At 39.0% G+C, this 13,598-nt stretch overlaps 1 protein-coding gene across 1 annotated transcript in view; it reads right to left on the bottom strand.

Moving 5' to 3' along the window:
* MALRD1 (MAM and LDL receptor class A domain containing 1) overlaps window positions 1-13,598 on the bottom strand; it is a 792,972-nt gene that overhangs the window by 724,522 nt on the left and 54,852 nt on the right. Inside the window, exon 5 of the mRNA XM_043564232.1 lies at window positions 7,051-7,147. Within this exon, the coding sequence (XP_043420167.1) occupies window positions 7,051-7,147 (97 nt within the window). The remainder of the gene's footprint in view (window positions 1-7,050; window positions 7,148-13,598) is intronic.

The raw sequence follows: 13,598 nt of genomic DNA, 5'->3' as shown, positions 1-13,598 counted from the left end.
TTCTTTCTTTCTTTCTTTCTTTCTTTCTTCCTACTGATACATTTACCTCTGATATTTTCTTTGTTCAGCCTGCGAACTAACTTGCGTTAGCATTTCTTTCAAAATAAATTTGGTGATGAAGTCTATTACTTTCTCTTGATCTGAGAATGTCTTTATTTTTCTTCAATTCCTGAAGGATATTTTCAATGGATATAGAATTCAGAGTTACTTGGTTTTAGCATTTTAAAAATGCATCCCTATATTCTGGCTTCCATACTGATGGAAAAACTATAGGCTTACAGAAAACGTACAGAATACCATCTCTCCGAAGAAGAAACTGCAGTGGCTACAGATGAGAAAGAACTCATATGCCATAGAATTAGTTCAGGAAAGCCTCTATATTAGTTTGCTAGGGCTGCCATCACAAAGCACCACAGATCTGGTGGCTTAAACAATATAAATTTACTTTCTCATGATTTGGGAAGCTAGAAGTCCAAGATCAAGGTGTCAGCAAGATTGGTTGCTTCAGAGGGCTGCTCCCTTGGGTTTGCAGATGACCATCTTCTCCCTGGGCTTTCCCACGGTCTTCCCTCTGTGTGTTTGTTTGAATCTCCCCTTCTTAGAAGGACACCAGTCATTTTAGATTAGTACCCACCCATGTGACCCCATTTTAACTTAATTTACCTCTTTAAAGACCCCATCTACAAATACATTTGCATTCTGAGGTACTGGGGGTTAGGACTTCAATGTATGAATTTTGGAGGGTGGACATAATTCGGCTCATAACAGTCACTGAACAAACAGTAACAATAAAAACAATAATAACAGCAAGAATATGTTCCTGAATGGCATGTGTTATTTATCTTTGTTCACTTCTAACAGTTTTTCTGTACTGTTGATTCTCAGAAGTTTGATTATGATGTGTGTGGTCATGGTTTTTATTTCAATTTTCCTGGTTGGGGTTTGTTGAGAAATCCTTGGAATCGTGATGGCCATGAAAACCAGCAGCTCAGGAGCTTCATTTTGGCTTTATTTGACCTGATTCTGAGCTCATTCATCAAAAAGAGCTTTTTCCCAAAGGCAATTAGTTGATACCAGAGCTACCTGGAGACAGCCGTTGCAAACTGGGGCAAACAAAGAGCTGACCAAAACAACTTAAAGGAAAAAGTCATAGAAGGAGACGTCCAAGGGGGGCTTTGAGAAGCTCTGACATATCCCAAGATATATAGGAAGCAGAGAGAAAGTGCAAGTTTATGCACATGCCCAGGAAAGACCCTTGAAGACTCTATTCTCCCATGTGTGGGTGACCTTGAGACTCTGCACAAGCAGGAAGTGAATGTTGAGGCAGGGTGGAAAAAACAAACTATCTGACCTGCGTTAATGGTATGCTCCCATGCTACACTGAGCCCTTCAGCACTGCTACAATTTAGTTCATTACTAAGACAATAAGTGATTATTACATTTGAGCAGTTATTAATTTCTCCTCCCACTGATTCTAACATTCTTACTTTAAAATATAGCTTTCATTATTACTTAGGAATGTAAAGGCCAACACATCAGAAGATAACTACCATTGAGAAGATAGTTTGTTTTCCTCACAGACTCCAAGAAGATGGGGTACACCATGCAATGAGTTAGGGGTGGAAGGAAGTACATGGGAAAATACCAGGGTTAGTCAGGAGGCAGAGGGAGAGAGGGGAAATATGGGCAAGAGCATTTCTTGTGGATTTTTGGGAAGGAACTGGTAAGGTAGGGTATGTAGGCTTAGAATTGTCTGGTGGGAATAATTTCAGCATGCTCTAGGGCAGAAGGGACTGTCTTTTATTGTCTGGTACCTTGCTATTACAGGATGAATCATCTCCCCATGACCCACCAATTCATATGTTGAAGTCCAACCCCCCACTACCTCATTATGTGACCATATTTAGAGACAGGGTCTGTAAGGGGGTAACTAAGATAAAATGAGGTTATGTGGGTGGGCCTTAATTGAATATGACTGTCCTTATAAGAAGAAGAGCTTAAGAGACACATACACACAGAGGGAATACCATGTGACAACAGGGGCTAGATTGCCATCCACAAGCAAAAGAAAGCAAACTTGTTGAAATATTGATTTTGGACTTCTAGCTTCCAGAATCATGAGAATATAAATTTCTGTTGCTTAAACCACCCAGTTGGAGTTATTCTGTTATGGTAGCCCAAGGATACTAATACAGCGACCCTGGGGTGATTATGGCAGGTGCAAAGCGCCCAGAGAGTGAGAGCCTGAAGAGGTGGTTGGGGATAGGGGCCCTGGATGGGTTGGTTTGCATTTGTAGGGTGAGCTGTTTTTTGTAGCTCTAGGAATTGGCTAACCCTGGAAGAGACAGTCTCTCCAGGGTCAGCAAGGCCCTCAGATATCAAAGCATCAGAATATGGAAAATAAAAGGCATGGTTCATCGAATTCTCTCTAGTTTTTAAAAAAAAATCAGAACAAAATCTTGAAAGCACAATAGTTTGAAGACATAAAAAAAATAAAGAAGTCTTGTCAGTATACCTTACCATCTTAAACAAAAAAACCTTTTTATAAACCAAAATGATCTATCAAAAGATAACTATATTAGAGCATTCATTTCCAACTATTACTCCTTCCTAAGTACTATTTTTCTGCTACAAAATGACAAAAACGTCTATTTTGCTCTAAAATATAGAAAATGCTTGGTCCAGATTAAATCTCAGATAAAATCACATTAAGTAGCTTGGGGACATACCTTCATTTTTGATGTTAAAACAGAAACTGAAAAATCACATATATGCTTAGCATAAATATAAGTCCTGCTAAAAAAAAAATAGTCCCATGATATTCTATTTAAATCTGTGTTCTGTGAAATGGAGCATATATAGCTCAGAGGAAAGAAGAATTTATTTGAATTCCTGAATAGTTGGGTTCTTAGAGGACTGTAAAGGAGGAAGTTGGACTGGTGTGCGAGAGCAGGGTCACGGTGAGCTTAGAAATTCGAATTTTTGAGAATCCGTTAGAAATCTGAATTCTATCCTGGAGGCAATGAGAGTGACTGACAGATTTTAGCGAAGTAGAGACTGGTCATATTTGTAGGTTAGAAAGTATAATCTGGTGGACAGCAGATAGTACTGGATGGTAGAGTTGAATAGATCGAAACCAGAAGTTTTTAAAATTCAGCAGGAAAAAAATATGCCCTGAAATGAAATCGTGGTTGGATACATAATAATAATAAATAGGGCAGATAATTTGAAAAATATAAGGACACGTCCTCAATACTATTTTTTGACCAAATTAATACAGGGGAAAGAAGAGAGGAGAATGATTTAAGAATGACCGATCCCTAGACTACTAAGTGAGACCAGATGTCAATAATCTAAAAAGGGAAATATAGGCAAGGCAAGATATTTTGGAAGAAAACTGAAATTTACTTCTAAATAAGCTGATGTTGAGTTTCTCTGGAAAATATGTTTGCTCACTCAATTCATAAACCTGTTCTCCTTGCCTGCCTCTATTACAGAGGCTAAATCCAAATACTCAATTTTATTAGTCTCCCTAGCAACCAAGGTTACCACGTGACAATCACCTAGCCAATGGCATGGCCAAACACATTGCCCTTTCCCATTTCTGTCTTCCTCCTACCTTGGATGTGAGATGTATAGAATCTCAACAGTCACTTTAAGAACATAAGGTGACAAGCATGAAGCAAATACCAAGGAAATCCCTTAGTCCTTGACTTTAATAGTATTAGAGTTGAAAATCTATGCCATAACTGTCCATCTCCTCTGTTTTCTTAAGTCACCTAGGAAAACTTGTCTCTTTTCTGGCATCCAAATGCATTCCTAACTCCACCCTCCACTTGATTAAGATTTCTGACGGTGATGTCTGGAAGACGTTGAGTGGGCTTCTGCCCCCATGTCTCAGATGCACCCTGATCGTCACCATCAGGACTGCATGAGACTGAAACTACTGATTCTGGTCAGCTGGAACTCTGTCTCAGGGCAGTCACTGTGAGTGTAGCAACCCAGGGACCAGGCTGTGTGGCATACAAATGCTAGTTTGGTTCTTAAACCCAAGGTCAGCTGGCTTCACCAAAAGTGTCCTGAGTGCCTTATTTAAAATGTAGGCCTTATCCTCAGTGATTCCCATCTAGCAGGTTTGGAGTAAAGCCCAGAATCAATCACTCCTCTTTGTGATTCTGGTGACTGACTAGGGTTAGTCTATCATGATAGCATCTGAACTTGACTGGAGAGCATCATTTGCAAATTTAATATTATATAATTTTACCGTATCTCACATTCCTACCATGTACAAAATGCATCTCCATCCATGTGCTAATCCTATTCCATGACACTTTATTCTTTTTCTCCGTTATTAATCCTCATGCTGCTGTGTTTTCCTCCCAAAAGTTTAAATGTGCCATCAACCCTCATTCTATTTGAAGAACAAAAAATAAAACTCCTTGCACCCTCACCTTCAAAGAACATACTGTGTGATCCTACCTAAGTAAATAGGTAGGATCCTACCTAAATGAATACTGGCTTTTTTTCTTTTTAATTTTTTTAATGTTTTTTTTTTTTGAGAGAGAGAAAGAGACACAGTGTGACAGGGGAGGGGCAAAGAGAGAGGGGTCCACAAAATCCAAAGCAGGCTCCAGGCTCTGAGCTGTCAGCCCAGAGCCCCATGCAGGTGCCCCATGCAGGTGGGGCTCGAACCCACGAGCAGTGAGATCAATATACTGGCTTTTTCTAACAACAGACTAATTCCTTTGCAATTGTCCCAAGGGATGGCATCCTTTCCCAATGCCCCATAAAACACAAGGCCTACTATTAAAGTTGCCCCTCGTCTAAATCCCCAGTGTCGATTCATTTGTTCTTCCATGTGTAGAAATATCTTGGCTCCTAACACACAACTTACTTCCCTAGATCTAGGTTCGTGAATCCATATTCATGGAAGACTTCAGTTTGGGATGTCAAAATCTTCTCTAGCCCCACACCTAGTAATGTTGTATAAATTTAATAGCCATGTGAAAAGGTTAGCCGATAACTTAGCTTTAAAATTCATGCCTCATCTTCAGTAAACTTTACTTCCCCACCACCTCAAAAACAATATGGTTATAATATTATCTGGAACTATTGTCTTAGAAATTGCAGACACCAATATTTTTCTACTTGACCACAACCTTTCATTGAATGTCCAGCTGGCTGATGCTCTCACTCCTGTGACCACTGCTTTTTCACTTCTATAGTGATTTCATAGAGCTCTTTTAAGTGCTTACTAAAAACCTGGCATTTGTCTTCTGAATATTTATCACGGCCCATCTACATTGGCCTTTGTCCCAGTATATGGATCACAGGTAATTAAGGAAATGGCTTTGGTTCCCAGGTCCAGAGATGCAGAGAAAGGTCATATCTGAAATGAGGGCAGAGTCCTATTACAGGCGATGTCAAGTCCCAGGCACAACCCCAGCATGCTCCTGTGTACGTCTGTAATGCAAACAAAGCTTCATAGCAGCGGCCAGTTCCTAATTTTCCTTGCAATGAGGCAAGTCCAGCCAACAGCTGACCTCATTCCTTATTTTCTTTCGGGTTGATTAAGCTAGCCTGAGCAATAAATAGGACTAGTTGGGGATCATTTAGTTTGGCAGACCTCAGTTTCTGCAGAAACTATAAAAATGGGATATATAAAGATACTGCTAAAATGATCACAGTTAGGGACTAGCCGCCTCAATAAAAATCAAGCATAAGCTGGCTGCTCTCTGGACCCGGGAATACCATGCAGGGTACCAGAAGAGAGAGCATGAAGGGAGACTGAGTGGTAGAGTAGTCAATAGTTGAGTCTGTGCTGCTTGTAGTCAACAGTGTATTCTACACTGATACATTGCTGCCCTTCTGTTAAAGCCAATAAACGTTATCTTCTGTTGGCGAAAAGACATTAAGGTTCATACTTCAATTATTTACTTCTAGGAACAGGTGGAGGTTACCATCCGCTCCTTTCAAGTTCTGCAATTCAATGTATCTATATTTCAATTTATCATATAGTGATTTCTTACCTAATATAGACTGAGAACTGATAATATAAAGATGAAAAAAAATTTTATGTGTTCCAGTGTGGAAGGGGCTGTCATTGGCTCCTATAAAACCCTACCGTGGTCCAAGTGGCAAGAGACACATTCTTATAAACACTCTTATCAGACCAGCAGAACTGCTGTTCAAAATCCAAGCATAATACAGACAGCCTTTATCAAGATTCCTTGGTCTCCTTTTAGGTAGACCAACTCATCTTTGCTGTTCTTGAAATATAATTTACACAACTACCATACTTTGTACAAAATTAGAACTTAGAAGCCTCTCTACAAAATAGCTATCTTTATTATGCTATATCATACTACAGTATAATAACATTTAAAAAGGAAAAACGATCTATCGACTACCTATAATCATATACATATGATTCTTGTTTGAATATTAGACTAAATTAATTTTATCCTGACCAATGGATAATTTTAACATTAAACTGTTCTATTGAGACCAATGTGCATGGTGAATTGAATATTATTCAGTTAATATAATCAAAGGGCCAATAATGGATAATTTTTTAGACCTGATATATGTGGCTTATTGATCGAGTTGTTTGTCTCAATAGAAAATAGATTATAGCTAATATCTCTCTCCATTTGTGTCTTTCAGTGGAAAAGTCAAATCAATTCCCCAAGAAGACAATTTCAACCCTATGGAGGCCAGCTTTCACTTAGTCTCCTAGAAGGCGGGAAGCTCTCCTGGTGATTTAACTGGCTGTTTTAATTTTGTAACATTGCTACAAAGTTTCAAATCTGACACTAAATTACCCCTTCAGCTCTCTATAGCATCAGAATCGGTGGAAAAATAGACTATTTTCACTTCTAGCATAAACCTAGACATTGTTATACAATGTAAAATAGCCCACTTTAAAACATCGGGCCAAAAAAAAAAAAAACGCAAAGAAAGAAAGAGTAGATGAAAGTCATTACACAATGTTTAAATTGCACTGAATTTATATACACAATAAGGATCAAAATGAGAAAAAGTTCTTACCATTTGCAGGCAAACAGCCTGAACTGAAAGATATATCATCAATAGCTATGACTTCATCTTGTTCAGGAGTTGAAACTATTTGACCTTGAAAAACAACCTGCACAAGAAAAACAAGATGAAAGCACAAAGCAAGGAACATCACTGTCTCGAAGTCTTACAGCACAGAGCCTACCAATAAAAAACTTATCACTTCCTAGAAGCATTTTGGTGACCATTCCAATTCCAAGTGGAAAGAGATCTAAGCATACACTCTTTTTTTTTCAACGTTTTTTTATTTATTTTTGGGACAGAGAGAGACAGAGCATGAAAGGGGGAGGGGCAGAGAGAGAGGGAGACACAGAATCGGAAACAGGCTCCAGGCTCTGAGCCATCAGCCCAGAGCCCGACGCGGGGCTCGAACTCACGGACCGCGAGATCGTGACCTGGCTGAAGTCGGACGCTTAACCGACTGCGCCACCCAGGTGCCCCAAGCATACACTCTTAAGGACAAGAAAATATAGTCATCCATGCATCTCAAATAGTATACACCAGCCCTTCAGTATTTACCAGATCTTGGACCCAGCTGCCTCTTGATCTCTGGTTTTTTGCCACTTTGCAACTGTGTCCCATTTCCACTTCTGGTTCTCTAAATTTTGCTCACAGACTTGGAGGTCCTTGTGCTGCATCCTCCTGTGCATTTTCTGCTATTATATAAACAAAACTTGGGGCAGGGACTGGAGATGGTTGTTCAGCGACTTCTTATTAAAATGAGTGAACGTGATACTGGGACATGAAGGCAACCCAAGTACGTACCAAGAGGAAATACTCTGGTATAATAAATCTGAGAACCTTACAAAGAAACTGCTCTCCAATTTCCTAGTTACTTAAATCTGTTGAAAATTGGTGTGTGGGTGGAGAGTTTTATCCCAACCTCACTAATGAATACCAATGATGTTTGAGTCTTAATCCATGGATGCATTAAACTTGTGGGCATTGTTTAGCCTTCTTTATGACATAAACATCTTATTATTTCAAAATGTCAGCACTGTTTTTTAACTTAACCATTAGTCTGCATACAGTGAATACAACTGACCCTAGTAGATCATTTTGCTGTGGTGCATTCTCTTTTCTTTCCTATACAACATGATGTACTGATATATTTCCATTCAAACCAGATGTACTAGACTATTAAAAATATGATGTGAAACACCCACAACCTATTGAGTAATGTGTCAACAGGTAGCCCTAAGAAAGCCAACTTTTCGGGGCGCCTGGGTGGCGCAGTCGGTTAAGCGTCCGACTTCAGCCAGGTCACGATCTCGCGGTTCGTGAGTTCGAGCCCCGCATCGGGCTCTGGGCTGATGGCTCAGAGCCTGGAGCCTGTTTCTGATTCTGTGTCTCCCTCTCTCTCTGCCCCTCCCCCGTTCATGCTCTGTCTCTCTCTGTCCCAAAAATAAATAAACGTTGAAAAAAAAAATTTAAAAAAAAAAAAAAAAAAAAAAAAAAAAAGTCAACTTTTCTTCACATAAAACAGAATGACCACGTGACTACTTGTAAAGCAAGACCATGTTGGAAAAGACCTATCAAAGATTGCTGCGTAGGCAAAATCATCCACTTGGTATCTAAAAAGGTGAGCGCTGGTTATACATTTGAAATAGAAAATTTTGAGCAAAAATAAATAGAATGGGAAAAGTACTTGGCAAACAGTAGTAACAAACTCCAAATGTTTTCACTCCAGATTTGTGTGATCTCTGGTAGAGACTAGATCTTTTGGGGAATACATATATGCAAGTAGGTTAAGTGTGACTAACCTTATACCACACCTAGAAGACAAGAGTTACAAAGAGTTTAGTCTCAAGGTTTATTTGTAGCACCCAGCAGATCGTTTGCAAAATCCCTTCATAGTACATTAGTATCAGAATCATGAGTACAATGGGAGAGTTTTGCAAGCATACTAACTGATACTTTCTCAGTATGTGTTTTTTCTCACTACTTCCAGAATTCTCTGTAAACCCAACTCCTAGGTTTATAGTTTTAGTCATTCTTTGACAGTTTCTAAAAATTTAGTTTGTAGATTCCATTTGGAAAGAAAATTAGTGGATTTTCTTTTCCAACTTAATGCTTGAACATTATTTCTGATGTTAATATAGTTTTGGTTACTAGATTTTGGCTACTATTTATTTTCAATGTTTATTCATTTATTTTGAGAGAGACAAGGTTGGGGCAGGGGGGTAGGGGTAGACAGAGAGAGATGGAGAGAGAGAATTCCAAGCAGGCTCTAGCTTTCAGCACAGAGACCAATGAGGGGCTCAAACCCATGAACCATGAGATCATGACCTGAGCCGAAACCAAGAACCAGATGCTTCACTGACTGAGACACCCAGATGTCCCTGGGCTACTCTTCATCATGGAATAATCTTATTTTGGTATTGGTGTAAGATTCAATGAATGACTTTAGTTATGTGAATCTAAGAGTTATACTTCAACCATTTTGCATCCCTTTTGTGACCTAATTTATAAACATTTAAAATCATGTTGCAATTTTGCTTTGCTGTTTCATAAAAAGCTGTTTCAGAGGGTAAGAAAGGAAAAAAAAAAAAAAGACTGCTATATAGGAATGGTTTTATGTGAGGGCAGTAGAGCATAGTGATTAAAGTATGTATTTGGAACTAGACTAATTGGGTTCAGATTCCAACTATACCACTTAATAACAACAGGACCTTGGAGAAGTTATTAACATCTCTGTACCTCAGTTTTCTTCTTTTTAAAACTGTACTGATAAAAAATAATAAATTTTTCCCTATATGAAAAGATTTTCAGGGACAAATGAATTATTACATGTATATCAGCATTTAGTATATAGTTCACATTAAATAAGTATTAGCTCTTATTGTAACACAGTTATTAAAGTATTTAAGTATTAAAATATTTAAGTAATAAAGTATTTATAAAATATTTATAAAGTATTAAGTATTACATGAATGTTTACAGATTTCCCATTGGATACATTCCTTTGTTCTTGCCAAACTAAGAACACACCTGTAATAGCCATATTTAAAGAGAGAAGCAAACATTAAGTGTTAACTCATCACCAGTCTCTTCCTTCTTTCTCCACACTCTCCCCACAAACCCATCAATCTTCAGGGTTTCAACTGTCACCCAGGCTGATAAAACACAAATTTATATCCCAAAAGTCAACCTCCCCCCCTGAGCTCTCTGCGCATATCTCCACAGACTTCTGGACATTTTTACCAGATGACACAAAGTCACTTCTAAATCATAATGTTTTTCCCCTCAAACTGGACGTGTCCCTGACTCCTTTTCTCTGACAATGGCACCAGAAGACTGCCACTTTTCAATGCTCAGAACTCCAAAGCGACTTGCAGAACCACTTTCTCTTCCAGCCACATCTCCAGTCCATCAACACCTGTTAAGCTTTAAGCCCTCTCTCCACTCCATTCCTACTTCTACTCCTGTATCTTCACACTTGATCTAATGAAAAGGCTTTTAAATTACCTTCTCGCCTTCAGTTCTCTCCATCAGTTTGCATTATGTATATTTGTTTGATTCAATTAAATTATATGCTAATTCTGTCTAACTGAAGTAAAGTTAGAGGGAAAATTGGCTGCCATTTGAGCCCACTGGTCCAGCAAGAGGACATGTTTTTCTTAGGGAGAACATTATTTCTCCAAATGTAGGAAATTCACCATTGGGTCTGTGTAGCTATAAAACATAAGACCTATCGGGCACAACTTGATACTCTAGTTAAATATATTTAAACAGAAAGACATTCCAGAGATTTTGGCTGGGATCCTGAAAAGAAGGATGGGTTGAACTAGCTCAAGAAAGTGGAACCTCGAGATCATGTTTTTTAAAAAGCCAGATCTGTGGTTGGAAGCCATATTTGCGTATGATAGCTGTATTTCTAAGAAAAGTGATGCCTACCATTCCTTGTTTTCCTCAAAACTTTGGCAAATACGTTTTTCCAAACATCTACCTCATTTTAACTGTTTTAGGGGAAATCAAGAAAGAATAGCAAACTAGCATATAATGAAGTTAGAAGCTGGGCAACATCACAGAAGTCAAGTATGGCCTGCACTGGTCCAATAGTAAATAAGACACAAATTGCTTTCATGCAAAACATTTTAAGAGAAGATGGCCTCTGAGGGAGGCAAGGGGTCAGCACTCAAGCCACTTGATTTAAATTCCCGATGAAACTTTGACAGTAGCGAAATAACAGACATAAACTGACTTGAATGACACTCGTAACTACATGAACAGAAACTCTTGTAGTTGTCTTTATTGTATTAGACTTTTCTTAATTAGTAGTGTACATTCAATATAATTATCAAACAGAAAAAGATGAAAGTAATTTTTCACCATCATGTGTTCACATAGTAAATGTTTTTTCTTTTTTTTCTTTTTTTTTTTTTTTTGAGAGAGAGAGAGAGCACGCACAAGTGAGTAAGGGGCAGAGAGAGAGAGAGAGAGAATCCCATAAGGTGCAGAGACAGAGGGAGAGAGAGTGCAGAGCCCAGAGTGGGGCTCGAGCTCACCCGATGTAGGGCTCGAACTCACAAACCGTGAGAGATCATGACCTGAGCCAAAGTTGGATGCTTAACCGACTGAGCCACCTAAGTGCCCCACTATTCTTAAATTACGAGGTAAAATGCCTCAGTTATGCTTTAGAAAAGTTTGAGAGTAGAAATTTTTTTTCAGTTAACGATTTGTATCTATTTTTATGAATAACTTCTCTTTTGTCTGTGTTAATGAAATGTACTATTTCTGAATAGGACACTGCTAAACACCCTTTGGCGTGTCTAAATGGAATATCAAAGAACTGACAAGCAGATAATTGCATATGAAAAATGTTGCAGCATTTTTTTTAACGTTTATTTATTTTTGAGACAGAGAGAGACAGAGCATGAATGGTGGAAGGGCAGGGAAAGAGGGAGACACAGAATCGGAAGCAGGCTCCAGGCTCTGAGCCATCAGCCCAGAGGCTGACGCGGGGCTCGAACTCATGGACCGCGAGATCGTGACCCGGGTGAAGTCGGACGCTTAACCGACTGAGCCACCCAGGCGCCCCTGCAGCATTTTTTAAAATTCAGGCAGTAACTTCTCATTTACTTCAAGAATCCAAACATTCAACTTGAAAGCCACGGTCAGGGATGCACTTAGTAGTGCAGTATTCCTTCCTTCCTACCCATAAAACTAATACTTAAGCTCTTTTCAAGAACAAAGAAAAGGAGCATGCGAGAAGGTGCCACTTGCATCTGAGCCCACATTTCTGCTACAGGTTGAGCGTGGTTTATTCTTTTTTTCTGCAAATATTTAGGACAATAGCAATATTAACTGCTTAAGTCTACAATTTTGAGTAATGCAATTCCAGTCAATCAGCAGAATAATGTTTAATAATGTTTTATCCAACACAGCAAAGGAATGCTTAATGAATCACATGCAACGTATCTGACCAAATCTAGAAGTTGGATTTTTTTTCTTTTATAAAGCCTTATAATGCTTTAATATGATAAAAAAAAATGTATCATGGCTCAGTGAGTAAATGATTGAGATGTGAAATCACACTATACTGGGTTCTAATCTGGATGTGATTTAATAGGCTATTGCACTCTCTAAAGCTCATAATCCTCATGTAAACAGTGGGGTATATTATAATTTGGATTCAGAGGACTGCCATGAAGGATCAATAAAATAATACACACAAAGGACTACGTAGTGCTTTACACATAGTAAGTGCTCAGTAAATACTAGATGTCATTATTCCTTAAGCACCTTCTGAAATTTTCTTCGATGCTGCTATCTTTGTTGACTAAATGCATAAACACCATTCTTTGTTTATGTAGCAGTATTCCCTCAGAAATGAACGTGCTTCAATTTTATTAAGGGATGAACTTAGTACTTTACAGATAAAGGTGATAAAGCCCTCACATGGCAGCTAGATCCAGAGGCTTTTTCAAAGGAGGGGTTTTTTTTTTAATGTTATTTATCTTGAGAGAGAGACAGAGAGAGCATGAGCAGAAGGGGGACAAAAGAGAGACACAGAATCTAAAGTAGGCTCCAGGCTCTGAGCTGTCAGCACAGAGCCTGACATGGGGCCCGAACCCATGAACTGAGAGATCATGACCTGAGCAGAAGTCAGACGCTTAACCGACTGAGCCACCCAGCGGCCCCCAGAGTTTTTTTTTCAGAAACCCCTGCTAAATGAGGGTCCAGCTGAAACTAAAGTCTCTTACATGGACATTTCTAAAGGAAAAGAAAGAATGGCTTATAACTGTCAGAGGCAGCACGGAGAAGAAATTGCAGAAAACAGAAGAATTCTCAGAGGCTTGTAAACTGACGAGGCAGCAGATATTGTCTGGAGATGCTGATTACAAAATGCCCTCAAATAAGCCTCTTGCTAAAGCTGTTCAGGACCAAGCTTTGAGAGGGTGTCAGGCAGCATGAGACACACAGCACATCTCTGTGGCTCAGCTAAAAAAAAGCATGTGAACCTCTGCTTCCCTGCTGACAGGAGAGAACTAAAACATACCTGCCATCTTAAGGACTGG

This window comes from Prionailurus bengalensis, chromosome B4 (assembly GCF_016509475.1).
Source record: "Prionailurus bengalensis isolate Pbe53 chromosome B4, Fcat_Pben_1.1_paternal_pri, whole genome shotgun sequence".
In the NCBI taxonomy this organism is placed as follows: Eukaryota; Metazoa; Chordata; class Mammalia; order Carnivora; family Felidae; genus Prionailurus; species Prionailurus bengalensis.
The sequence above is the reverse complement of the archived record's forward strand: the minus strand, read 5'-3'. Positions and strand labels throughout refer to the sequence as shown.